General features: G+C 47.0%; 1 protein-coding gene across 1 annotated transcript in view; it reads left to right on the top strand.

Moving 5' to 3' along the window:
- noc2l (NOC2-like nucleolar associated transcriptional repressor) overlaps positions 1-27,555 on the top strand; it is a 110,611-nt gene that overhangs the window by 9,799 nt on the left and 73,257 nt on the right. The window contains exons 3-5 of the mRNA XM_080214917.1: positions 3,456-3,636; positions 8,144-8,257; positions 16,847-16,967. Of these exons, the coding sequence (XP_080071043.1) occupies positions 3,456-3,636; positions 8,144-8,257; positions 16,847-16,967 (416 nt within the window). The remainder of the gene's footprint in view (positions 1-3,455; positions 3,637-8,143; positions 8,258-16,846; positions 16,968-27,555) is intronic.

Raw genomic sequence — 27,555 nt, 5'->3', positions numbered from 1 at the left:
TGTTGGTGTTCTGTGCCAATAATGCTTGAGATTTCTGTTCAGATTGACAGGGGCTGCAACATATTACAAGAGTGAGTTTTTCATTGGTATCTAGTTCACTCCAGTAGTTCTCAAACTGGGGTTGATTGAGACTTTCAGGAGTTCCACAAAGTAAGGTTAAATGCAAAAGATGGGAGTGGCACAGTGGTTGGCACTGCTGCCTCTCAGCCCCAGGCACCCGGGTTTGATTCCCGCTTGGGTCACTGCGCAGAGTTTGCAAGTTCTTCCCGTGTCTGCGTGGGGTTTCCTCCAGGTGCTCCGGTTTCCTCTCCCAGTCCAAAGATGGTGCAGGTTAGGTGGATTGGCCATGTAAATTGCCCTTTAGTGTCAGGGGGACTAACTAGGGTATGTGCATTGGGTTATGCGGTTGGAGCCTGGGTCAGTGCAGACTCGATGGGCCGAATGGTCTCCTCCTGCACCGTAGAAATCTATGATTCTATAGGATGCATACATCAGAGTGGGGTGGTTGTCTCTCCTTGGGAGGAAGCAGGGTAGGGTATTCAGACTAAAGTGAGAAGCAGCCACAACCTTTGCACTGATAACTGTGAGCGTGTACCTATTTCCTCCAAAGCATTCTTTCTGTGCTGTAGTTACATATCTGAGTACGGGGTCCCATATCTAATCTGCATCTGTAGAGATTCTCTCCATGAAAGACAAACAAGGAACACCAATAAATAAATTGTAAAACAATAAGACCCAAAGGCCCAGATAATTCGACACTGAACAAATTGAAAGTTTGGAATTGACAGACTTGAGTTACAACTCTTAGGGATGCAGTCCACAGAAGAGTAGAGGGTTTTAGTTCAGACGGGCAACGTGGTCAGTCCAAGCTTGAAGGGCTGAAGGACCTGTTCCTGTGCTATCATTTTCATTGTTCTTTGTTTATCTTATTGAAGTTTATGACAGCGGGAGAAATCCAAGAAGATTTAAGAATATTGCTCTCCTTAAAAAAAACCAGGGCACTTGAATATAAACTCCATTTGTACTGTTGATTTATTATTGTCACACGTATTAGTATACAGTGAAAAGTATTGATCCTTTCATTCCAGACAGACAAAGCATACCATTCATAGAGTATATCAAGGAAAAGGAAAGGAGAAGGTGAGGAATATAGTGTTACATTCATAGCTAGGGTGAAGAGAAAGATTATTAGAACTAGGAGCAGGAGTAGGCCATCTGGCCCCTTGAGCCTGTTCCGCCATTCAATAAGATCATGCTGATCTTTTCGTGGACTCAGCTCCACTTGCCTGCCTGCTTACCATATAACCCTAAAACCATTCAATGAGGTAGCCTCAACTGCTTCACTAGGCAGAGAATTCCACAGATTCACAACCCTTTGGGTGAAGAAGTTCCTCATCAACTCAGTCCTAAATCTGCTCCCTCTTATTTTGAGGCTACGCCACCCCCAACCCCCCACCCCCATTTCTGGTTTCACCCGCCAGTGGAAACAGCCTTCATAATCTTATGTTTCTATAAGATCCCCCTTCAAATTCCAAAGAGTATAGCCCCAGTCTACTCAGTCTCTCCTCATAAGGCAACTCTCTCAATTCCGGAATCAAGTAGTGAATCTCCTCTGCACCCCCTCCAGTGCCAGTATATCCTTTCTCAAGTAAGGAGACCAAAACTGTACACAGTACTCCAGGTGTGGCCTCACCAGCACCTTTATACAGCTGCAACATAACCTCGCTGTTTATAAACTCCATCCCTCTAGCAATGAAGGACAAAAGTCCATTTGTCTTAATTACCTGCTGCACTCACAAGCCAACGTTTAGTGATTCATGCACAAGGACACCCAGGTCCCTCTGCACAGCAATTTTTTTACCATTTAAATAATAGTCCATTTTGCTGCTTTCCTACCAAAATGGATGCCTTCACATTTACCAACATTGTACTCCATCTGCCAGACCCTTGCCCACTCAGTTTAACTATTGTGCCCCTTTGCACACTTAGCTCTCCCATTCACCTTTGACACACTATACTTGGCCCCCCTCAACTCCAAATCATTAGCTTAATATATGGTAGGTCCATTGAAAAGTCTGATGGCAGCAGGGAAGAAGCTGGTCTTGAGTCGGCTAGTACCTAACCTCAGACTTTTGTAGCTTTTTTTCCGACGGAAGAAGGTGGAAGAGAGAATGTCCGGAATGCATGGGGTCCTTGATTATGCTGGCTGTTTTCCTAAGGAGTGCAGATGGAGAGTCGCTTTACTAAGATCCTCCTTGGGGGAACTGATGAGTAGGGTGAGGAGGAAAATAGAGCCAGAAATTTCAAATCTTAAAAGATCGAGAGATGAGGATTTCCATCTTTTTATGGTGCGCGCTCTGTCAGAAACGAGCGTACAGATGGAAAACGATATAGCTTGTGTTTTACCGATGATAGTGAGGAATTCGAGAAGGTGAAATATGAAGAGACCTTGTGTATGTTAGAATCTCTTGACCTTGGTAGTGAAGACCAATAAGCAACCCTTATCAGGAACGAACTGCAGCTGTAAAGGCTGAGAAGGATTTTGTGAAGGCTGAATGTGTGTGGGGGGGGGGGTGAAGTGAGATAGAGAAACCATCAAAACGGGGGGAATTCCAGCAGGCAGGAATACTTCCCAGTGCGTCCCAGCTTACACAATATTCCAAACGAGAAGGAAATCTCATTCACTGTTGCTGTTCCATTTTGGCGGCATGGTGGCTGGCACTGCTGCCTCACAGCACTGGGTACCTTGACCTGACATGGGTACAATGAGCAAACAAGTTGTCTTCTACACAGGGAACTCGAGCGAAACTTCTTCACTCTGCAAGCAATGACAATGCAGAACTCACCATAACCAGGAGTGGTTCAGCCGAACACTTATAGATGTGTTTAAGAAGAGAAAATGTTTTTGGGTTTGATGTTCTCCCGAGGGCCAAACACATTGGGTGGCATGGTGGCTAGCACTGCTGCCTCACGGTGTCAGGGACCCAGGTTCAATTCCTGGCTTGGGTCACTGTCCGTGCAGAGTCTGCACATTCTCCCTGTGCCTGCGTGGATTTCCTCCAGGTGCCCTGGTTTCCTCCTGTGCTGGTTAGGGTGCATTGGCCATGCTAAATTCTCCCTCAGCGTACCCGAGCAGGTTCCGGAGTGTGGCAATGAGGGGGTTTTCACAGTAACTTCATTGCACTGTTAATGTAAGCTGACTTGTGACACTAATTAATAAATAATTTTGTGCTTTCCTTTTAATTTAACAGTTGCTAAAACTGCTTGGCAATTGGTGGAATCTGATTGTGATGGCTATACAATCCCTGCAGTGCAGGAGGAGGCCATTCAGTCCATTGCTGCCTTGGTGATGATGTCTCTGTTGTGACATTTCCCGCTCCAAAGCTTTTACAGAAGGGAGCCTAGCTTCTTTTCAAAACAATGAGTTGAAAGAACTTTTTTTTTTCTCTCTTCAGGCCTGAGAAACAGAAAAGCGCTGCCCGGGAGCATAAAGAGCAGCTATCGCGACTGAGGGAGAAGGACCCCGAGTTTTTCAAATTCCTGGAGCAAAATGATCAGAAGCTGCTGAACTTTGATGACACGGATACTTCGGAAGATGAGGAAAATGTGGTGCACGTCCTGCCAGAGAAGCTCGAGGTTATCTCTGTTTTTATTTCAACCTCTGTTTTGGGAAGTAGCCGCGTCCCAGTCCCGATTTTTTTTTTTAAAAACGCTCACGTTTAAACAAAGCAAACTCTTAAATCGGGAAGGTGGAGACGCTGGTGTTGGACTGGGGTAGGCACAGTAAGAAGCCTCACAACACCAGGTTAAAAGCCGACAAGTTGTTTTGGATTCACAAGGTTTCGGAGCATTAGGTGACCCTGATGAAGGAGCAGCGCTCCGAAAGCTCGTGATACCAAATAAACCTGTTGGGCTTTAACCTGGTGTTGTGAGACGTCTTAAATTGGGCAAATGGAACAAACGTTTCTATTAGCATTGTTGGCGAGCACAAAGTTGTAGGGTGTTAGTACTCTGGATATTTAAGGTGTTCAGTGAGCACACTTTCTCCTCCTCCAAGGTACCTACCAGGCCCCGAGATGGCGTTAGCAGCTATGAGCCTCCATTGGATCGGTCCGTGCTTATGGTCAGCAGTGATTTGCTATTTCCTGCTCACACTGTGAGGAAGCTCTCACTCTGTTACCCGCCTGCTATCAGGCACGTTGGAAGGATTTACAGCCCGATAATCAACTTGTTTGATCACGTTATAAACGCACCTTCTATGGCTGTCAAGTCCTGAAGCGGGATTTGAACCTGGTCCCTCTGGCCCAGGTGTAGGGTCCTCTGCACCACAAGACCTCCAGATCCAACAGCACAAGTTTATTAAGATGGGTTGAATTCTGTTGAATCATAGAATCCCTACAGTGCTGAAGGAGGCAATTCAGCCCATTGAGTCTGCACTGACCACAATCCCCCTCTATCCCCATAACCCCATGCATTTACCCTCACTAGTGCCCCTGACACTAAGAATCAGTTTAGCATGGCCAATGCACCCGAACCAGCACATCTTTGGAGGAAACCCACACAGACATGGGGAGAACATGCAAACTCTACACAGACAGTGACCCAAGCTGGGAATCGAACCCAGGTCCCTGGCGTTTTGAGGCAGCAGTGCTAGGCACTGTGCCACCGTGCTGCCCCCAAGGGACTGGATCACTCTGTTTGCTCGCTGACCAACTTTAGCTTCTGATCAAGCTACATTTTGATTTAAAAGTCCCCACCCTTGTTTTCAAATCCCTCCAAGACCTTGCTCTCTCCCTAGATCTGTAACCTCTTCTTCCAACCCCACGGTTTTTTTTAATATAAAGTTTAGTTTATTTATTAGTGTCACAAGTAGACTTAACACTGCAATGAAGTTACTGTGAAAATCCCCTAGTCGCCACACTCCGGCACCTGTTCGGGTACACTGAGAGAGAATGTAGCATGGCCAATGCACCTTAACCTGCATGCCTTTCGGACTGTGGGAGGAAACCAGAGCACCCAGAGAAAACCCATGCAGACATGGGGAGAATGTGCAGACTCCACACAGACAGTGACCCAAGCCAGGAATTGAACCTGGGTCCCTGGAGCTGTGAAGCAGCAGTGCTAATTACTCTGTCACCGTGCCGCTCTGAGTCCTCTGAGATAACCACGCTTGTCAAACTCTGGCCTCTTGACCATCCTCAATTTCAAATCGCTCCACCATTGGCTCCAAGCCTTTAGCTGCCTGGGCCCTAAGCTCTGGAATTCCCTCCCTAAACCTCTCAGCCTCATCCTTCTCCTTTCAGGACACTGCTTAACACCTCTCTCTTTGACCATGTATTTGGTGACCTGACCTACTATCCCCTTGCTTTGCTTGGGGGATATTTTGTTATAAAATGTCCCTGTGAAGCGCCTGTGGGGAGTTTATGTTGAAGGTGCTATATGAAATATAAGTTGTTGAATGCGAGGTCACAGAGTACAGAAAAGGCCCTTTGGCCCATCGAGTCTGCACTGACAATAACTGCTACTAAAGTCGCACTAATCCCACTTTCCTGCATTTGTCCCATACCTTTGAATGTTGTGGTATTTTAAGTGTTCATCCAAATATTTTTTTCAAAGGTAAGGTTTCCATCTGCCACTCCCTTCCCAGGCCGTGCATTCCGGATTTCCCACCATCCTCTGAAATTTTCTTTTCTCAAATCCTCTCTGAATTTCCTGCCTAATGTAATACCCCCCCCCCTCATGATTGGCCCCTCAACCCCTGTTCTGTGTGGAGTTTGCACGTTCTCCCTGTGTCTGCGTGGGTTTCCTCCGGACGCTCCGGTTTCCTCCCACAGTCCAAAGATGTGTGGGTTAGGTTGACTGGCCATACTAAGTTGCCCATTAGTGTCCTGAGATGTGTAGGTTAGAGGGGTTAGTGGATAAATATGTAGGGGTATGGGGGTAGAGTCTGGGTGGGATTGTGTTCGGTGCAGACTTGATGGGCCAAATGGCCTCTTTCAGCATTTAGGGATTCTATGAACCAAGGGGAATAATTGCTCATCCTATCACACCCCTCATAATCTTATACATCTCAATAATGTCCCCCCCTCAGCCTTCTCTGTTCTAAAGAAAACAATCCAAGTCTATCCAGTCTTTCCTTTATAGCTCAAATGGTCAATCCCGGGCAGCATCCTAGTCAACCTCCTCTGTACCCCCTCCAATACAATCACATCCTTCCTATAGTGAGGTGACCAGAGCTGCACACAGTACCCCAGCTGTGACCTAACCAAGCATTTGTTACCTTTCGTGTTACATTAAGATATCTGATCATTCAGATATACCTCGGAACCCTGGGGGCAGTACGGTGGCACAGTGGTTAGCGCTGCTGCCTCAGAGTGTGAGGGACCCGGGTTCGATTCCTGGCTTGGGTCACTGCCTGCGTGGAGTCTGCACGTTCTCCCCGCGTCTGTGTGGATTTTCTTCGGGTGCTCTGGTTTCCTTTCACAGTCCAAAGATGTGCTGGTTAGGTTGATTGGCCGTGCTAAATTGACTCTAGTGTCAGGTGCTTAGTAGGGTAAATAAGTGGGGTTACGGGGATTGTGGTCAGTGCAGACTAGATGGGCCGAATGGCCTCCTTCTACACTGTAGGGATTCCATGATTCTATTCCATTGAACGATTCTTTAGTATAAACAGCAGTCTTAACATTCCAGTGTGAATGACGCTATCGGTAATTGTGAATTTAATATGCAGGTTGGGGCGGCACAGCGGTTAGCACTGCTGCCTCACAGCGCCAGGGACCTGGGTTCAATTCCAGCCTTGGGTCACAGCCTGTGTGGAGTTTGCACGTTCTCCCCGTATCTGCATGGGTTTCCTCCACACGCTCCGGTTTCCTCCCCCAGTCTGAAAGATGTGCGGGTTAGATGGATTGGCCATGCAAAACTTTCCATTGGTGTCAGGGGGGCTAGTAGGGTGGGGTTATGGAGATAGGGCCTGGGAGGGATTGTGGTCGGTGCAGGCTCGATGGGCAGTACAGGTCTCCCTCTGTACTGTAGGCGTTCTATGATTCTATAACTTGACCAGCACAATGATGAGTGCTGCAAGATAGATATTGGACTGCACAGAATTTATCTATGTTGCGTAGGCTACACGCAATTACATTGGTGGTTGGCCAGTTTGAAGCGATAGGAACTGTACTAGATTTACAGCAGAGAGGTAATGTCCATACTGTAATGACAGTTGTAGTTTTCACTATCTGCTGGTCTGGACAAGACCGACCGCAACTGGTGCGGAAATCACCTTGGTCTTAAACACAAGATCCACGTGAGGTGAAGGCAAGGACTTTTTCCAGCGAGGGAACTTTCATCTTTGAGATTTTATGCTGGAGACAACCATCTGAACTTTCCCAGCTGCCTCAATATTTTAAACTCGTAAAGAAGGTTGGTGTAATTTGATGAGCTCTTGGCGGGCACGGACCCCTCCATCCATAGTCCAGAGCTTTCAATAATCCAGCTGTAATTAGCAGCCTGACTCAGTGTCTAGCTAGTGTGGGGAATGAGTCACAATGCAGCATAGGGACATCTGAGTTCATAGTGTGGACTGATAGTCAGACCGTGTTTACAGTAGAGTAACGGGCCATTAAAGACCTACAACCTCATCTGCTATTTATGCGCCGCACAAGCCCCCTTCTCACCCCTCTTTATCTAACCCCATCCACATTGCCTCCATTCCTTTCTCCTTTGTTTTGTTTCAAGTTTATTTATTAGCCTCACAAGTAGGCTTACATTAACACTGCACTGAAGTTACTGTGAAAATCCCCTAGACACCAAATTCCGACGCCTGTTGGGGTCAGTGGAACTAACCAGCAAGTTGTTAAGACTGTGGGGGGAAACTGGAGCATCCGGAGGAAACCCACACAGACACGGGGAGAACATGCGGACTCTGCATAGACAGTGATCCAGGGTGGGAATTGAACTTAGTTCTCTTCCTGGTATCTATACTCAGAGTCTTCTTTTGAAGTTGTCACCTTTATTTCTTTGTGTTTTTACTGGATTCAGCAAAATTGATAGGTGGGGTGGGGGGGGGGGTCCTATTCTTGTTGAGCGCATGTGATCACTGGAAGCCTTCACTAAAATAAGAATCTTTTTTTCTCTCTCTTTTTTGCAGGTGGCAAGTGACGATGAGGAAGATGAAGAACAGCAACTAACTCCAAAGAGCAAGAAAGCAGAATTGATATCCGTCACCAACCGAATGGTGGACAAGTGGAAAATAGAAGTGGAGGTCAGTCAAAACTAAACTCATTGTGTGCTGCCTTGTGTAATATCGAGGTAAGGCCATTGGACCATAAGATACAGGAGCAGAATTAGGTCATTCAGCCCATCTGGGGCAGCACACTGGTTAGCACTGCTGCCTCGCAACGCCAGGGACCCGGGTTCGATTCCCGGCTTGGGTGGGAGTCTGGACGTTCTCCCCGTGTTTGCGTGGGTTTCCTCCGGGTGCTCAGGTTTCCTCCCACAGTCCAAAGATGTGCGGGTTAGGTGGATTGGCCGTGCTAAATTGTCTCGTAGTTTCGGCAGGCTAGCTAGGGTAAATGCATGGGGTTATAGGGATAGGGCCTGGATGGGATTGTGGTCGGTGCAGACTTGATGGGCCTAATGGCCTCATGCACTGTAGGATTCTATGATCTGCTCTGCTGTTCGATCATGGCTGATAAGTTTCTCAACCCCATTCTCTCCCCGCCTTTTTCCCCATAACCTTTGATCCCCTTACCAATCAAGAACCCATCTATCTCTATCTTAAAGACACTCAATGACCTGGCCTCCATAGCCCTCTGTGGCAATGAATTCCACAGTTTCACCACCCTCTTACTGAAGAAATCCCTCCCCATCTTGGTTCTAAAAGGCATTGCTGTACATTGAGATGCAGAATAAAGTTACCTCTGGTTTTGTTCCTTTGTTCTGAGTCTGTGCTTTTGGATCCTAGTCTCTCCTACGAATGGAAATATCTTCCCCGTGTCCCCTCTATCCAGGCCTTTCCGTATTCTGTAAGTATCAATGAGGTCCCTCTAAGCTCCATCGAGTACAGACCCAGAGTCCTCAGACTGTCCTCATACGACAAGCTCTTCATTCCCGGGATCATTCTCATGAACCGCCCCCCCCCGCTCTGGACCCTGTCCAAGACCGGCACATCCTCCCTTATGTACGGGGCCCAAAATTGTTTGCAATATTCCAAATGCTGGCAAATGCATTTTTTTGATGGAGTTGTTCCAGTGTTTTCTGCATGAGTTAGACACAAGCTTAATGTAAAATCTGCTACAGTTGGGGAAAAAAATACCATTTCCTGGGAGTGTTTTGAGTTTTGAACAGTGTTTTGTGTCAGAGTAGATGATTATTGCCAGGAAGTGACTGGAGTAAATGTAAAACAGTTTTGGAACATGGCACTGGGGGACAAGTATGTTTGGTATGTTGTTCAGCTTCCAGTTGCGCTATAAAATATCCTGCTCAAGCATGCAGTAAAGTTAGGCTCTGTTGCTCCTGGAGACAAAGCCGTGAGTCAGTCTATCCATTTAATCCCTTCAGTTGCTTCTGGACAAAGTCAAGTTTTGATGGGGAGATGGTGCTGGAATTTATTCATGTCTCCAATCTTGCAGGCTCATTTGAGATCTGGTGCAGGTATTTTTAAAATTTTGATTTATTATTGTCACATAATAAGGCGTGGCACAGCGGTTAGCACTGCTGCCTCACAGCGCCAGGGACCCGGGGTTCAATTCCAGCCTCAGGTCACTGTCTGCCTGGAGTTTGCACGTTCTCTCTGCGTCTGCACTGGTTTCCTCCCACAGTCCAATAATGTGCAGGTTAGGTGGATTGGGCATGCTGTATTGTCTTTTAACGTCAGGGGGATTAGCAGGGTGAATATGTGGGGTTACAGGGTTAGAGTGGGATTGTTGTCGGTGCAGACACGATGGGCTGAATGGCCCTTTTTTGCACTGTGTGATTCTGTGAAGTCATCATCTCTGCTTCCACCACTCTTGTAGGTAGCGAGTTCCAGGGACATTGTTACTGATCGCGGTGTAAATTATGTTCTTGCACTCCATCCCTGCATCTCTTACCCAAAACCTGTGTCATCTCAACCTTTTGCGGTCAGCTACTGGGAACACCCTTTCTATGTCAACCTGATCTAAGTCTGCCGCAACCATTTACACATTTATCTTCCCCTCCGGTCTCCTTCGTCCGAGGAGAACAACCCCAGCTTCTCCACCCTAACGTTGTCACTGCACTCCCTCTGTGTGTGTTTCTGTAGAGACTTGCCTGGTTCTTTCGGAGGGCAGTCGAGACGACAGTTTTGTACATCTGGGGTCACACAAGAGTTAGACAAGGAAGGATGCCAAATTTTCTATCCCGTAGAGTGTTTGGGAGCCAGATGTGTTTATAAGGCAGACAGTAGTTTCACTGAATCGTAGAATCCATTAGTGCAGAAGGAGGCTATTTGGCCCATCGCGTCTGCACTGACTACAATCCCAGCCAGGCCCTATCCCCATGCATTTACCCCAGCTCGTGCCCCTGATACTAATGGGTACTTTAGCATGGCCAATCCACTTAGCCCACACATCTTTGGACTGTGGAGGAAACCCACATGGACACGGGGAGAATGTGCAAACTCCAAACAGGCATTCACCCAAGGCTGGAATTGAACCCGGATCCCTGGCACTGTGAGGCAGCAGTGCTAACCCACTGTGCCACCGTGCTGCCCTTCTTGATCATAATTAATGATTTATTAATTAAATATAAGTTGCCCCGGCTGTCATGGTAGGATTTAAAACCCAGTCTCGAGTATTAGTCAGGACCTTTGGATTTTGGCCGGCACAGTGCTTAGCACTGCTGCCTCACAGCGCCAGGGAGCCGGGTTCAATTCTGGCCTCGGGTGACTGTCTGTCCGTCTGTGTGGAGTCTGTATGTTCTCCCTGTGTCTGCGTGGGTTTCCTCCGGGTGCTCTGGTTTCCTCCCACAGTCCGAAAGATGTATAGGTTAGGTTTACTGGCCATGTTAAATTGCCACTTAGTGTCAGGGTGAATATGTGGGGTTACGGGGGTAGGACCTGGGCGGGATTGTTGTCAGTGCAGGCTCGATGGGCCAAATGGCCTCCTTCTGCACTGCAGGGAACCTGCGATACTGGTCCAGTAACCTGTACACTATGCCACTGTGTCCTTAGTGAGACTTAATGTTGGATCAGAAAGGGTTTTTCCAAACGCAGGTGAAAAACCTTGTATAAAAAAATTTAACCAGTTAGCGCTTTCCGCAGCAAAAGGTCCGTCTGAACAAAATTCAAAAAAAATTGGTTGTGTGTTTCACTTAAATGGTGCTGTCTCCTTATCGCAGGAATAGATGTTCTGGTTGGTGTCTGAAGTGGGTGCAGATGTACAAAGGACCTCCTGACATATTGTCACAACACATCAGTGCCTTTGAACATCCCGTCTAAAGAACTGTTCTACTTCCAGCTGATAGTTGGCTACGAATCGGATACTCCCGTTGTCCGTGACATTGTCGGTTGGAATTTTGTGAAATGGGGAGGGAGGGAGGGGGCTTTAAGAGAGAAGAAGAAAATTATTTTTGAGCAGCGTCCAGTCATTGCAGAAGGTTCAATTGTAAAAACGGTTTAGAGTCTAAACAAAAGTGCCACGGTTGGATTGCAAGCGCGCTCTCTCTCTTTTTTAACATATTGAGTGGAGTGAGATCATTTACAACATTGTTCCAAATTGCTGAGATGTTTCAGTCAGCAGAACGCACTGTTCCTGACACGCAGCTGGTAACAGATAGAGAACAGCTGAGCTTGACCTGAACTGAGCCAACGCGGACCTGAGTTGATTCCGTTTTGTTCCTCCCCTGCTGGTTTTTTTTTACTGAGAGATCTAACTTGAGCTGCAAAGGTGCCAGGCATACTTCGGGGGCGGCACACTGGTTAGCAGTGCTGCCTCACAGCGCCAGGGATCCGGGTTCAGTTCCCAGCTTGGGTCACTGTCTGAGTGGAGTTTGCACATTCTCCCCGTGCCTGCTTGGGTTTCCTCCGGGTGCTCCGGTTTCCTCTGTCCGTTCCAGAGATGTGCTGGTTCGGTACAATGGCCGTGCTAAATTCTCCCTCCGTGTACCCGAACAGGTGCCGGACTGTGACGACTAGGGGATTTTCACAACTACTTCATTGCATTGTTAATGTAAGCCTACTTGTGACACTAATAAATAAATATAGTTCTTGATATACAAGCCAAGGGGGTTCACATTCATAGAATTCACATTCATAGAATCCCTACAGTGCAGAAGAAGGCCATTCGGCCCATTGAGCCTGCGTCAAACACAATCCCATCCAGACCCTTTTCCCATAATCCCTCATCTCCACCCTGCTAATCCCTCTGACACTAGGGTTAATTTATCATGGCACTTCTTTGGATTGTGGGAGGAAGCTGGAGCACCCGGAGGAAACTCGCGCAATCCCTATACAGACAGTGACCCGAGGCCGGAATTGAACCCGGGTCCCTGGCACTGTGTGAGGCCGCAGTGCTAACCACTATTAATGGGCTTTTCACATGGAAGAAGGGTTGCAGTCAAACTTCAGTTTCTGATTGCCATTTGCAGGAATCTTTCCCGTACATTGAACACCTCACTTCATGATTGAAACAGAACAGAAGCAGGAGTAGGCCATTCGGCCCTTCGAGCCTGCTCTGCCATTCATTTTGATCATGGCTGATCATCAAATTCAATATCCTGATTCCAAACCTGTCCCCATATCCCTTTGGCTCCAAGAGCTATATCTTGTTCCCTCTTGAAATCAGACAACGTTTTGGCCTCAACTACTTTCTGTGGTCGTGAATTCCACACATTCGCCACTCTCTGGGTGAAGAAATTTCTCCTCACCTCCGACCTAAAAGGTTTAGAATCATTAGAATTCCTACAGTACAGTAGGAGGCCATTCGGCCCATTGAGCCTACACTGACAACAATCCCAACCAGGGTCTATTCCCGTAACCCCACATGTTTACCCTGGTAATTCCCCTGACATTAGGGTCAATTTAGCATGGCCAATCCTCCTAACCTACATATCATTATCTCTTTTACTTAAACTATGACCCCTATTTCTGGATTCCACCACCAGCGGATACAGGACGGTGCACTGTATGGGACGGTGCGCCGTTCTTGATTAATAAAGGGACCAAGGTTTTTGGGAAAAAGCAAGGGAATGAAGATGAGAAAAATCCAGCCATGACAATGGCAGAGCTGACTCAATGGGCCGAATGGCCTAATTCTGTTCCTATGTCTTGTGATCTTATCGGGAACATTCTTTCTGAATCTACCCTGTCTAACCCCATCAGAATTTTATAAGTTTCTGAGATCCCCTCTCCTGAACTCCAATGAATACAACCCTAACTGATTGCCTCCCATCCACTCCCCTACCTCGCTCACGGGTATTGGAACTTGGAGTTTCCTAATAATTCCCAAGCCACGCCGGATAAGGTATTCGCGAAACGGGGCAGCTCTTTAAATGGAAATCTTTTTGTTCTCTGCAAATTTGAGATTAAGCTCCGAGGAAGCAGCATGGGAGATTTTAACTTGTTGGTTTTTTTTAGTTTTGGTGAGGGAATACTGCAATTTTGATCTTCATATTCAAGGAAGGATATACTTACACTGGAGGTTGTAAAGTGAAGATTCAATAGACTGGTCCCTGTGATGAGAGGGTTGCTCTTGTGATGAGAGGTTGAGTAAATTGGCACTATATTCTCTGGAGTTTAGAAGATTGAGAGACAATCCATTGAAATAGCCAAGGTTCTGAAGGGAAAATAAAAGATTCAACACATTCTGGATTCTGAATGGGCTTGACAGGGTAGACCCTGAGGGGCTGCTTTCCCCTGGCTGGGGAATCTAGGCAAAAGTGGGGGACACAGTTTCAAGTTAAGGGGCTGATCGTTTAGGATTGGGATGAGGAGAAATTTCCTCATTCAAAGGGTCGTAAATCTTTAAAATTCTCTGAACCAGTGGATACTCCATATTAAAGGCCAAGGTAGACACATTTTTGGTCTCTCAAGGAATGAAGCGATGTGGGGAGTGGGCGGGAAAGTGGAATTAAAGCCCAAGATCAGCCATGATTATATTGAGTGCCAGAACAGACTTGATGGGCTGAATGGTCTCCTGCTGTTTCAATTTCTAATGTCCCAACATTCCTTCCACTCCAAAAAGTTGAGGAAGCAATGTTTCATTGATGTTGTACAGCGTGTCCACAATAAATTACAGGTATTACTTAAATTAGTTAAAAAGTATTTGTTAAATTTCTTAAGTATCTGGATGAGCACATGGTAACATTCAGGGCTAAGGGCCAAGTGCTGGCAGGTGGGAGTTCAGGTGTTTCTAATATGTTAATGTGGACTCGGTGGGCTGAAGGGCCTGTTCTGTACTGTACGATTCCAGTCATTGAAAAACTAAGTTTTTAATTGCAACAAGCGTACCTAGTCCCTGTGTCTTCATAAAGGCATGGAAGAGAGGTCAGTAGACAGGGACACAATATTCATTCATTGGGACTCCTGTTCTTGTCTACTTTTCATGATGACAAACTGAGACTAGACACTGACCACCTACATCACCCGAAAGCTCGGTGGCACAGTGGTTAGCACTGCTGCCTCCCAGCGCCAGGGACCCAGGTTCGATTCCAGCCTCAGGTTACCGTCTGTGTGGAATTTGCATGTTCTCCCCGTGTCTGCGTGGGTTTCCTCCGGGTGCTCCAGTTTCCTCCCACAGTCCAAAGATGTGCAGGTTAGGTGCTTTGGCCATGGTAAATTGACCCTTAGTCTCCCAAGATGTCTGGGTTAGGGGGATTAGCCATGGTAAATAGCCCCCTAGAACCGAGAATAGTACAGCACAGGAACTGGCCCTTTGGCCCACCATGTTGTGCCGAGTGTGACACCAAACTAAACTAGTCCCTTCTGCCTGACCTCGTTCCCTATCCCTTGCGCATTCATGTGCTTATCTAAACGCCCCGATCATATCTGCCTCCTCCACCATCCCTGGCAGCGTGTTCCAAACACCTCCCACTCTCTGTGTAAAAAGAAAATCTGCGCCCTCACATCTTCTTTGAACTTTCCCTCCTCATTCTTAAATGCATGCCTCCCAGTTTGTTCCCCTGGGGACAAAAGATTCTGACTGTCAACCCAACCTATGCTTCTCAGGTCTCCCCTCAGCCTCTGCCACTCCAAAGAAATCAGCCCTCGTTTGTCCAGCCTCTCCTTATAGCTTGTACTCTCTAATCCAGGCAGCATCCTGGTAAATCTCTTCTGCATCGTCTCCAAAGCCTCCACATCCCCCTTGTAACATGACGATCAGAATGAATGCAATATTGTAAGTGTGGCCTAACCAAAGTTTTATAAAGCTGTGACATGACTTCTTGGCTCTTGTACTCAATGCCCCGACCAATAAAGGCAAGCATGCCATACGCCTTCTTTACCACTCTATCTACACGTGTGATCACTTTCAGGGAGATATGGACTTGAACCTCAAGATCCCTCTGTACATCAGTGCTGTTCAGGGTCCTGCAGTTAACTAAGGGAAAGTGTACTTACCCTTAACATTTGATCTTCCAAAGTGCAGCGCCTGACACTTGCTTCGATTAAACTCCATCTGCCATTTCTCCGCCCATATCTGTAAATGATCTGTATCCCACTGCCTCCTTTGGCAACCTTCTACACCATCCACAACTCCACCTATCTGCAAGCTCATATGTTTTCATCCAAATTTACGTCTCAAAAAGCAGATTGCCCCAAAATATATCGGATAGGGGGAGTGGGGGGGTAAAAATACATGGGGTTACGGGGTAAACCTGGGTAAGAGTCAGTGCAGACTCGATGGGCCAAATGGCCTCCTTTTAGGGATTCTGATTCTAACTGTGGGTATATTAGTTGATGCAATACGAAATGACTTTTTTTTTTACACACCCTTAATTGCTATAGAATTGTCTGATACAAGCAAATTACTGTGGATGCTGGAATCTGAAACCAAAAGAGAAAACGCTGGAAAATCCCAGCAGGTCTGGCAGCATCTGTAAGGGGAGAAAAGAGCTGACGTTTCGAGTCCAGATAGCCCTTTGTCAAAGCTAAAAGGCACAGGAAGATATTTATACTACGGGGGGAGGGAACGAAAGATGAGCCATAGGCACAGAAACAAGGGGAAAGGCTGCTAATGGCAGCCCAGAGAGAGAATAGAAGGTGTGAATGGCCAAATGTCGGAGGAATCAGAGGGTAGACTGTAACAGAGGAAGATGTGGGAGGGAGAGGGGTGATGGGTGGGAGGGAGGTAAAATGGGGGAAAAGGGAAGTAAAGGGGGATAAAATAGGGGGAAAAAGTGGAGGGGGATAAAAATGAAGAAAGGTAGTAAAGAAATAAAAGGCAGAGAACTAAATTTAAAAACAAAATAGAATGAAAACAAAGTGGTGGGGGTGGGGCGGAGCTAATCATCTGAAGTTGATGAGGTCGATGTTGAGAATGGAAGGCTGGAAAGTGCCCAGACGGAAGATGAGATGCCGTGCCTCCAGTTGGCTTTGAGCTTCACTGGAACATTGCAGCAGGCCAAGGACAGACACGTGGACATGGGAGCAGGATCGTGAGTTAAAATGGCAAACAAGCAGAAGGTCAGGGTCCTGTAGGCGCACGGACCGAAGGTGCTGAGCGATCACCCAGTCTCCGCTTGGTCTGTCCGATACAGAGGAGAACGTCAGCTCTTTTCGCCCCTTACAGACGCTGCCAGACCTGCTGAGACTTTTCAGCGTTTTCTCTGCCGGTGGAAACACCTGAACTGGTGGTTGGTGCACTTTTTAAAATGTCCCAAATCTCTCATATCGCAGAACAAGTTAACCTTCAAGCTGTTCCACGACATAGTTATGGCATTCAAAGGTGCCGTTTCTACAACGAGAGGGGGCGATGGGAGTGAGGAGTCGGGAAAGTATAAAGTAGACGACACAACAGGTGAGTAAAAGAAACCTGCAGTGAAATGTTCATGACCAGAATAATGAAATCCATTAACTGAGTGAATATTTTAAATGGAAAATTAATATATTTGCAGCTTTCTGTCCATATTTTTATCAATTGCATGCAGATGTATGATTTTAGATGTCCACTAACCAGTTGTGTGTCCATGTGTGTGTGTCCATATGTCCAAGGTGATTGATTTGATTTATTATTGTCACGTGTATCAGTATACCGTGAAAAGCATTGTTTCTTGCGCACTACACAGACCATTCATAGAGAAGGAAATGAGAGAGTGTAGAATGTAGTGTTACATTCATAGCTAGGGTGTAGAGAAAGATCAACTCAATGCAAGGTAAGTCCATTCAAGAATCTGACAACAGCAGGGAAGAAACTGTTCTTGAGTCGGTCAGTACGTGAGCTCAGACTTTTGTACCTTCTTCCTGATGGAAGAAGGTGGAAGAGAGGATGGCCAGAGTGATTATGCTGGCTGTTTTTCTAAGGCAGTGGGAAGTGTGGACAGAGTCAATGAATGGGAGGCAGGTTTACATGATGAATTGGGGTTGGATTTTGAGGTGAACCTCAGGATTTTCAGTCACTGGTGTTTCTTGTGACAATAAAACCTTCTCAAGTCTCAGTAGAGTCTCACTGGTTATCGTTCTTTCCCCCCCTCAGTCCATCTGACTGTGGATTTTAGCCCCAGGTCCTGAAGGAACAATCTGGGCTAAATTGACCCCTACCAAACCTACGAGCCTGGAGTGTTTGAAAAACTGGAGCGAGCGATCTGGGATATAAAAAAATGATGAAAGATAACAAACCCCTGGGCCAACCTTGGCAATCTTCCAACATTAGTGACTCGAGTGAAGGTTGGGAGTGGCGATGGCTGGTCGAGAGACAATTAATCCAAAAACTCATCCAGTATTCTGGGGAGCTGAGTTTGAAACCTGCCACGATAGACAGTGGAATTTGAATTCAATAATTAAAAAAATCTGGAATTCAGAATCAACTGTTGACCATGAAATCCATTGCCAATTGTCGGAAAAACCCATCTAGTTCAGTAATGTCCTTTTGGGGAAGGAAATCTTCCATTCATACCTGGTCTGGCCTACATGTGACTCCAGAGCCACAGCAATGTGTTCGACGCTGAACTGTCGTCCAACTAGGGATGGGCAGTAAATGCTGGCCCAGCCATTGATGCCCATGTCCCACGAACAAATTAAAAAAAGTGGGCATTGCAAATTCAAGGAACCTTTCATCAGCCTCTTCAATACATTTGTTTGTATCGAATTACTCTCTCTGCTATTTTAACAGAGGTGTTAAAAATTTGAACTGGAGGTTGGCACTGCTGTTGAGATGGAGGAAGGGTTTTATCACAGTTTGTGTTCGATTGTTGGTGCGTCGGAAATCATCTGTAAGATTTCAGGGTTTCGAGGTATAAGACCTTTCAAAATAACTGAGGTTTGAGCACTTAATTTCTAACATGAGGGTCCTCAGTTGTTCTTGACCTACAGGCTACAAAGAGCTAATATTTATGGATCAAACAAGATTTATTAAGCAAGGTTTGATGTATACTTGACGCAAGTGGTGAAAGCATATCTCTCACGATCCTAAGAGTTCTTGAGTGTTGCCAGCGCAGACAAACTTCCTCTTTCTGTCTTTTGAAGCAATGTTAAACTGTGCCCAGAAGAGTCATACCCCGGTAACCATGACAGCGCCAGCAGAAAATGATGGTTTTCCAACTTTTATCCCTCAATCTCATTATTCCTCCTCCTTCATTTGGCAAAAGCCCAAATTCACCTCTTCCGTTGGCTTAGGAAGCATGTCATCTCGTGTCACTTCCCCACTGTAACTGGAGCCATGTAGGCTAAAGACTTTATTTCGTAGAATCCCTACAGCGCAGGAGGAGGCCATTTGGCCCATCGAGCCTGCACCAACAACAATCCCATCCAGATCCTGTCGTTCCTCCCCCTGCCCTGTAACCCCTCACATATTTACCCTGCTAATACCCTGACACTAAGGATCAATTTAGCATCGTCAGTCAACTTAACCTGCAAACTGTGGACTGTGGGATGAAACTGGAGCACCCAGAGGAAATCCATGCAGGCACGGGGAGAATGTGCAAACTCCACACAGACAGTGGCCCAAGCCGGGAATTGAACCTGGATCTGTGGTGCTGTGAGGCAGAAGTGCTAACCACTGTGCCACCCTTGGACCTGAATTTACAGTCAATTGCAAACAAGGAACACATATCCTTTGGATGCAGAGCAGTTACAAACAAAGTTACGTCCTCTTATCAATGTATTTTAACAAATATTGAAATCATTAAGAACAAAAGTTCAAAACATTTCATCTCATGTTATTCGGAACTAAGTGTTTTCATCCAGTACGGGTTAATTAAAACAATGCAGGGTTTGTTTAAACATCAGAGCCAGAACTTTACTCTGCTGCCCCACCACAGGATTCGGAGCAGGCAAGAGGTGGACAGTAGGAAGATCCGCTGACCTCAGGCAGGATTTTACGGTTTCAGGACGAGCGAGGCTGTTAAATCCTGCCCAGGGTGTCATTCTAAGAATAAACTACTTATGGCCAATGCTTCAAACTTATTTTTAAAAACATGTGAACACTTTAGAACGTGTGTGGTTGCACATGCATTTAGAGCGCGTGTGCGGTGGGGCACACTCAGGTCGTGTGCGCGGCCGGGTGCCACTACAACATTAACGCTCTTGCAGATCTGTTTTGGGTCAGTCTGAGAGCTGTAACCTTTCCGTGCATTTCTTTTTTTCCCCCAAAGATCTTACTTTGACTCAGTTCTGGCATTACCCAACTCATTTCAAGGGTGAGGCAAGTGTTGCTTAGTCACAGTAAGGCCAATTTTACTGCTTTGCTCTAGTATTGATCTAGTTTGGTTGAAGGTGCACCCTCGCTAGATACAGTTGAGAAATCTCTCAACACCAGGTTGAAGTCCAACAGGTTTATTTGGTATCACGAGCTTTCAGAGTGCTGCTCCTTCACCAGGTGACTGACCTGATGAGGAAGCAGTGCTCTGAAAGCTCATGATACCAAATAAACCTGTTGGACTTTAACCTGGTGTTGTCAGACTTCTCCCTGTGCCCACCCTAGTCCAACGCCAGCAACTCCACATCATTCTTAGATACAGGAGCAGCATCAAGCTTTTATTTATTAGTGTCACAAGTAGGCTTACATTAACGCTGCAATGAAGTTACTGTGAAAATCCCCTAGTCGCCACACTCCGGCCCCTGTTCGTGTGCACTGAGGGATAATTTAGCACAACCAGTGCGCCTAACCAGCCCGTCTTTCAGACTGTGGGAAGAAACCGGAGCACCCAGGGGAAACCCATGCAGTCACGGGGAGAACATGCGGATTCCGCACAGACAGTGACCCAAGCCAGGGATCAAACCCCAGTCTCTGGCACTGTGAGGCAGCGGTGCTACCCACTGCCCTCAATCGGCGGCACAATGTAACGGAGAGTTCTTTTTGAGTGGGGGGCGGGGGGAATGAATTAAGAGGAAAAGATTCCTCACGTGGTGATGCCGGAGGTCGTGTCGAGGTCAGAGATTCCTGGCAAGGCAAGAAAGGGCTAAATTTGGAGATGTTAAAAGCAGCAGCTGTGGGTCTGGCTCGCGAGGGCGCGGAGGAAACTGCCTTTGAAAGTGAGGAACAGTGAAAACATTGTCTGGAAGATTTTCGAAGATTGGTTCCAATCTGGAGGAGACCTGTCCTGGTAAACAGAACCCCGGCGACCCTGATGTGGGGAGAGCCAGTTGGACTGTGGTAACCGCTCTTTGCCTTTATTGCCAGAAAGACTGTGCCCATTGCGCCACAGAATGCCAAGTGAGACGGCCATGATAATGGTTGGTTCTCCTTTTGGCCCATGAGGCTGGCAGCTGTCACAAATGAAATAGTGACGTTGCTGAGATCTTGAGATGATTAGCAATGCTTTAGATAGAGCAGTGCTTTAGATAGAGTGATGATGTGGAGATGCCGGCGTTGGACTGGGGTAAACGCAGTAAGAAGCCTGACAACACCAGGTTCAAGTCCAACCGATTTTATTTGATAGTGAACTCACTAGCTTTCGAGGTTCCCCTCTTCGTCAGGTGAATGGAGAGGTCTGGCCTCAGACAGAGCATATAAAGCACAGACAGTTTACAGATCACTGATTAGAATGCCGGTCTTTACACCTAACCTGCTGTTCAAGTCTTCAAGATGCGGACAGTGTGAGTGGAAAGAGTATTAAGCACAGGTTAATGAGATGTGTATTGTCTCCACACAGTACAGTCAGTGAGGTTTTGCAAACCCAGGCAAGTCACGGGGGTTACAGATAGTGCGACATGATCCCAGTTGAGACTGTCCCCACGTGTGCGGAACCTGGCTATCAGCCTCTGCTTAGCGACCCTGCGCTGTCGTGTGTCGTGAAGGCCGCCTTGGAGAGCGCGTAAGCGATGGGGTTGACTCCCAACCGCCCCCTGAAATGACCTTGCAAGACAAGGGCAACTAGGGATGGGCAATAAATGCTGGTGAGCCAGCGGCGCCCATATCCCACAAATGAATCTTTAAACAATCCCACCACGCTCCAGTGGATTTGAAGGCATTTGCTTTGAGGTGTTAAATGGTGGCCTTGGTAACCGATGTTCAGGAGTCAAAGAACAAAGAAAAGTACAGAACAGGAACAGGCCCCTCCAACCCCATGCTGACCATGCATCATAAATATATATTTTATTATATATATAAATATATAGTTGAACTGCAAAAAAAACTTTCTGCCCTTCCTCAGTCCATATCCCTCCCTATTCATGTACCCAACCAGATGCCTCTTAAGTGTTGCTAATGTGCCTGCTTCCACCGCTTCCTCTGGCAACGCGTTCCAGGCACCTAACACCTCTCTGTGTGAAAATCTTCCCCTGCACTTTCTCCTGAAACTTACCCCCTCTCAACTTGATCCTGTCTCCCCTTGTCATTGACGCTTCCACCCTGGGAAAATAGTCTGACTATCCACCCTTTTATTCATCTCATAATTTTGTCGACCTCTACCAGGTCTCCCCTCAGCCTTCAGTGGAAACAATCCCAGTTTATTCAACCTCTCCTCATAGCCAACACCCTCGAGACCAGGCAACATCCTGGTGAACCTTCGTTGTACTCTTTTCCAAAGCTTCCACATCTTTCTGGCAGCGTGTAAAGTTTTAAAGTTTATTTACTTGTCAGAAGTAGGCTGACATTCACGCTGCAATGAAGTTACCGTGAAAATCCCCTAGTCGCCTTACTCAGATGCAGTGGGTACACGCCGAGGGAGAATTTTGTGTGGCCAATTCACCTAACCTGCACCTCTTTGGAGTGTGGGGGAAAACCGGAGCACCCGGAGGAAACCCACGCAGACACGGGGAGAACATGCGAATCCCACACAGAGAGTGACCCAAGCCGGGAATCGGACCCGGGTCCCTGATGCTGCGAGGCAGCAGCGCTAAGCACTGTGCCGCCCCTGTGGTGACCAGAATTGCATACAGTACTCCAAATGTGGCCTAACCAAGGTTTTATATAGCTGGAACAGGATGTCCCAACTCCTGTACTCAGTGCCCCGGCTGCTGAAGGCAAGCATTCCATGTGCCATCTTAATCACTTTGACCACCTGTGTTGCCACTTGTAGGGAACTGTGGACCTGCATGCCCAGATTCCTCTGTGTGTTAATATTCCTAAGGATTCAGCCATTTACAGTATAATTCACACCTCAGTTTGATCCCAAGGGTTCTGAAGGGATTCTCCTCCAGTTGGGTGGTCCGACCTGTCTATCTCCTAAGGTATAAGCACTGTATTAAGTTGTTTAGTTAATTTATATGTGATTACGGATTTAGTGTTGAGCTTTAATGTGCTTGAATTTAAACTGACACCCATTAAATCTATATATTAAATGCAAAGTGAGATTTTCCCTGGTCCCCTGCAGATTGAAGATGAGCGTAAGCCGTTTATACTTTGCTCTGCTTTCCAATCGATGTGAATGAAGGCGGAATATCAATATCTAATTATACCAGTAATATAGATACACATTCAACGTAAATCACAGGCTCTTATCCTGCGTGTGTAACTTTGATTCTTTATCGAGGTCAGTGCTGGCTTGTTTGTGCTTCCCCATGATAGCTAAGGTTGAATTGAAGCCAATCCTTTTTCGATTGATTTCTGGGCTGACTTGTAACCAGCCACCTTCTGAGGTCAGGACTTGCCTTTACCGGAATGGGGGGTTACACGAGCTTCTCGCAAGGCAGTTGTGCGCTTCCAGCAATAATTGTCCAGTTTTGAACTTGAAGGAAACATCTCCCTCCTCAGGCCTACTGAGGTCTGGGCTCTGGTCACCATATTGTTAATCAAACATGACCACCTGACAATGCGTGTTGGAGAGTTACTTAGGATATTTTTTTCTCTGACGAATTACTAATTCTGGCTTTTCTCACATTTCTCTTTTTTTTTATAAATAATTCAACTTGTCTTATAACCAAACAAGTCCAGACGATTGAAGCTTTAGAATCTACTGTGCAGAAAGAGACCATGAGGTTGGCACTGACACAATCCCACCCAGCCCCTATCCTCAATACCCCATGTTAACTTGCTACTCCCTCTGACGCTAAAAGGCAATTTGGCACGGCCAATCAACCTAACCCACACATCTTTGGGTTGTGGGAGGAAACCGCAGCATGCGGAGGAAACCCACGTAGACACAAGGAGAACATGCAAACTCCACACAGTGACCTGAATTGAATCCAAGTCCCTGGCGCTGTGAGGCAACCACTGTGCCACCACCCCGGTTGTACAAACTCTTCAAAATCTGTCTATAAGGATCCAGTCAGGATTGTTATTCAATTCTCACTAGTTTTCTCAATCCTGGCTTTATATTCGCCTTCTCCATTACATTGTGGCTGTATGTATGATCTTTTGGACGCACTGCAGCAACTCACTGGGATTATTTCAGCAGAAGCAGCGTGAGAAGTCCTGCAGCCTCTTCACTAGGACATAGATAGAGCTCCTTCATTGTTGGGTCGGTCTGCGGAGGGAGAGACAGTGGTCTTGTAGTATTGTCACTGAACAATTAATCCCAAGACCCAGGGTAACGCTCTGGAGACCCAGGTTCGAATCCTGCCATGGCATATGGTGAAATTTGAATTCAATAAAAATCTGGAATTCGCAGTCTAATGGTGTCCATAAAACGATTGTCGAATTGTTGTAAAAACCCATCTGGTTCACTGATGTCCTTTAGGGAAGGGAATGTGCTGTTCTTACCTGGTCTGGCCTACATGTGACTCCAGACCCACAGCGATGTGGTTCACTCTCGACAGCTGGCAAGGTCAACTTTTATTGCCCATCCCTAGTTACCCTTGAGAAGGGCCACCATTTTGAACTGCCCTAGTCTGAGTGGTGAAGTTGTACCCATAATGCTGTTGGACAATTCCAACGTTTTGACCAAGTGCTGACGAAGGATGAGCCAAATATGAACAAATTGGAATGGTGTGTGGAAGATCTTCACCGAACTCTGTTCATTTTCCTTTTTATAATCTTGCCAATCTCCTAAATCGTTCTGCCTTGTCTGAATCTTTGTCTCCCACTCTTTTTTTAATTGTTTATTTGAAGTTTATTTATTTATTAGTCTCATAAGTAGGTTTACATTAACACTGCAATGAAGTTACTATGAAAATCCCCTAGTCACTACACTCTGGCACCCGTTCGGGTCAACGCACCTAACCAGCACATTTTTCAGACTGAGAGGAAACTGGAGCACCCAGAGGAAACCCACGCAGTCATGGGGAGAACATGCAAACTCTACACAGACGGTGGCCCGAGCCGGGAATCGAACACAGGTCCCTGCGTTTTTGGTAGGCAAGGGGATTAAGGGTTATGGGGAGAAAGCGGGAAAGTGGAACTGAGCCGCTTCAGATCAGCCATGATCTTATTGAATGGCGGGGCAGGCTCGAAGGGCTAGATGGCCTACTCCTGCTCCTATTTCTTATGTTCTTATGCGTTGCGAGGCAGCAGTGCTAACGCTGCGCATCCCTTCAATCCTCTCTTTGAATTCACTTCCCTTTGTGCGTTGGGACTTTGGGTGATAGTTTTGCACGAGAAAATCCTTGTCCTCTCTCCTCCTGTTCGGAGACAGTAATTTGTGACGAATCTGGAATCCTTTTACAGAGCGATGCCTGAACATGTTTAACTGGTTCTGGCCACGTGAACTAAAGATCTGTCGCACTTTCCTTGAGCTTCTCTGCTAACATTGGTAGGTTGTCCCAATCCATTTCCCATCGAGTGTTTTAATAACTTTATTTTCAACTTGGAATGAAATTGGGCACTTGCTGTGAAGCCTTGCATTGTTTGTGGATTAGTTTTCGGGTGATGATCCAGTGGAGTTCTGTCAGGCAGTGAATCTGTCAAAGAATAGCGATGGAGGGAAATAAAGTCCGGATATTCATTCTCCATTAATCTTCTTCCTTTGTTCAGGTGTATGGGATGGATTACATCACGGACAAATGCTTTTCTTTCAGTAAGAGTGGAGGCTAGGGTTACTTCAGCTGCTTTATCTTCATTTTGGCCCATCTAGCTTTTCTTTCTCCATTCGTGAGACATGGGCGTTGCTCGCTGGCCAGCATTTATTGCCCATCCCTCGTTGCCCCTTGAGAAGGTGGAGGCTTTCTTGAATCACTGCAGTCCACGTTTGGTGGGTTGAGCTACAATGCTGTTAGGGAGGGAATTCCAGGATTTTGACTGTGAAGGAACAGCAATATATTTCCAAGTCAGGATGGTGAGTGGTTTGGAGGGGAACTTGCAGGTGGTGGTGTCCCCGTTTACCTGCTGCCCTTGTCCTTCTAGATGGAAGTGGCTGAGGGTTTGGAAGGTGCTGTCTCAGGATTTTTGATGAATTGTACTGACTCTCTCAAAGAGCATCTCATCCAGTAACCCTCGCCCCCACACAGTGTCCCCGTAACCCCACAGACTCACCATGGCTGATCCACCTAATCGGCACATCTTTGGACGCTGGCCATGTTAAATTGCCCCTCAGTGTCCAAAGATGTTTAGACTAGGTGGATTGGCCATGCTAGTTTGCCCCTCGATCCGTCTTATCTACAATCTTTGGACACTAAGGGTCACCTGGACACCTTTGGACTGTGGGAGGAAACCAGAGCACCTGATGGAAACCCACGCAGACATGGGGAGAACGTGCAAACTTCACGCAGACAGTGACCCACGGCTAGAATCATAGCAGGCCAGGGTGCTGTGAGACAGCGGTGCTAACCGCTGTGTCGCCCCAGGGTTGGACAAAATCTTTCAAAATCGATCTGTAAAGATCCAGTTAGGATTGTGCTTGAATTCTCACCAGTTTTCTTAGCACCTTCCAGAAAGGAGCAGTCCGTTCGATGGCCGTTCCTCCTTGCTGGCTTTATTTTGATCTCCGCCATCACATTGTGCCTGTACGTATGGGCCGCGACTCTCCCATAATTAACACAAGGGGCTGGAAGTATCCCGTGGCGGCCGATTTGCGGAGTTTGCGTGACCGGTTCATGTCCACCTGCATCTCTCAGCGCCCGCACGGGAGATCAGCGGTGAGACACACAGACCATTAAAATGGTCATATCGTTATCGTTTGAATGTGATTAGCGGGCCCGGGGCTGAAGTCTCCAGACCCACTAGCGTCTCCTACCCTGCCGGAGCATTTCACTCCAGAGGGGATTACAATAGCACCCCCATTAATGGGGAAACTAGTGCCCCACCCCGCTGGAGTGAAGGGAGGGCAATTGGGGGTGGAGGGAGGGGGTGATGCCCCCTCCCCAGAATTCTCTCCTTGAATCCTGTTCCATTTGAATCCCCTCTATTTGTGTGACCACTGTGTAGCCCCCCCCATCCTGTCCCGTTTCCCCCCGTCCCCTGCAAGCAGGTAACTGCCTAGATTCCTGATGACACGTGGGTCAATCTCCATGCGAGACACTAAAACACGGATTAAAAGCAAAAAATTGTTGGATAAACTCCATGGATCTGGCAGCATCTGTTGCGGGGAGAAACAGAGTTGATGTTCGAATTGAATATGTCCCTTCTACAGAACTGAAGAGGGCTAGAAATCGAATGAATTACGCGGTTGGGGAGGGTAGGGAGTTACTGCGTGGGTTTCCTCCAGGTGCTCCGGCTTCCTCCCAGAGTCCGGAGATGTGCGGGTTTGGCCGTGCTAAATTGCTCCTTGGCATCAGGGGGTCTAGCAGCGTAAATGTTATCGTTGCAGATGTGACGGGCCGAATGGCTGGTTTGCGTGATGGACTGGGCTACGCTCACAACCGTTTGTAGTTTCTTGTGGTCTGGGACAGAGCTGGAGCCACACCAAGCTGTGATACAACCGGATAAGATGCTTTCTATGGTTACCCGTTTCCCGTTTCAATCAATCCGTGTGTATTTGTTAACCGGTGAGGCACCAGTAGACCGTATTGACCGGGAGCCGGGAGTTCTGAAAGATATAGAAACAGAAAATAGAAGCAGCAGTAGGCCATTTGGCCCTTCGAGCCTGCTCCACCATTCATGTGGAAACCTAAAACCCATAAGAACACGCGGAAAG

Source organism: Carcharhinus amblyrhynchos, chromosome 30 (genome assembly GCF_965287045.1).
Source record: "Carcharhinus amblyrhynchos chromosome 30, sCarAmb.v2.hapA, whole genome shotgun sequence".
NCBI lineage: Eukaryota > Metazoa > Chordata > Chondrichthyes > Carcharhiniformes > Carcharhinidae > Carcharhinus > Carcharhinus amblyrhynchos.
This window is presented reverse-complemented; position numbering and strand designations above follow the sequence as displayed.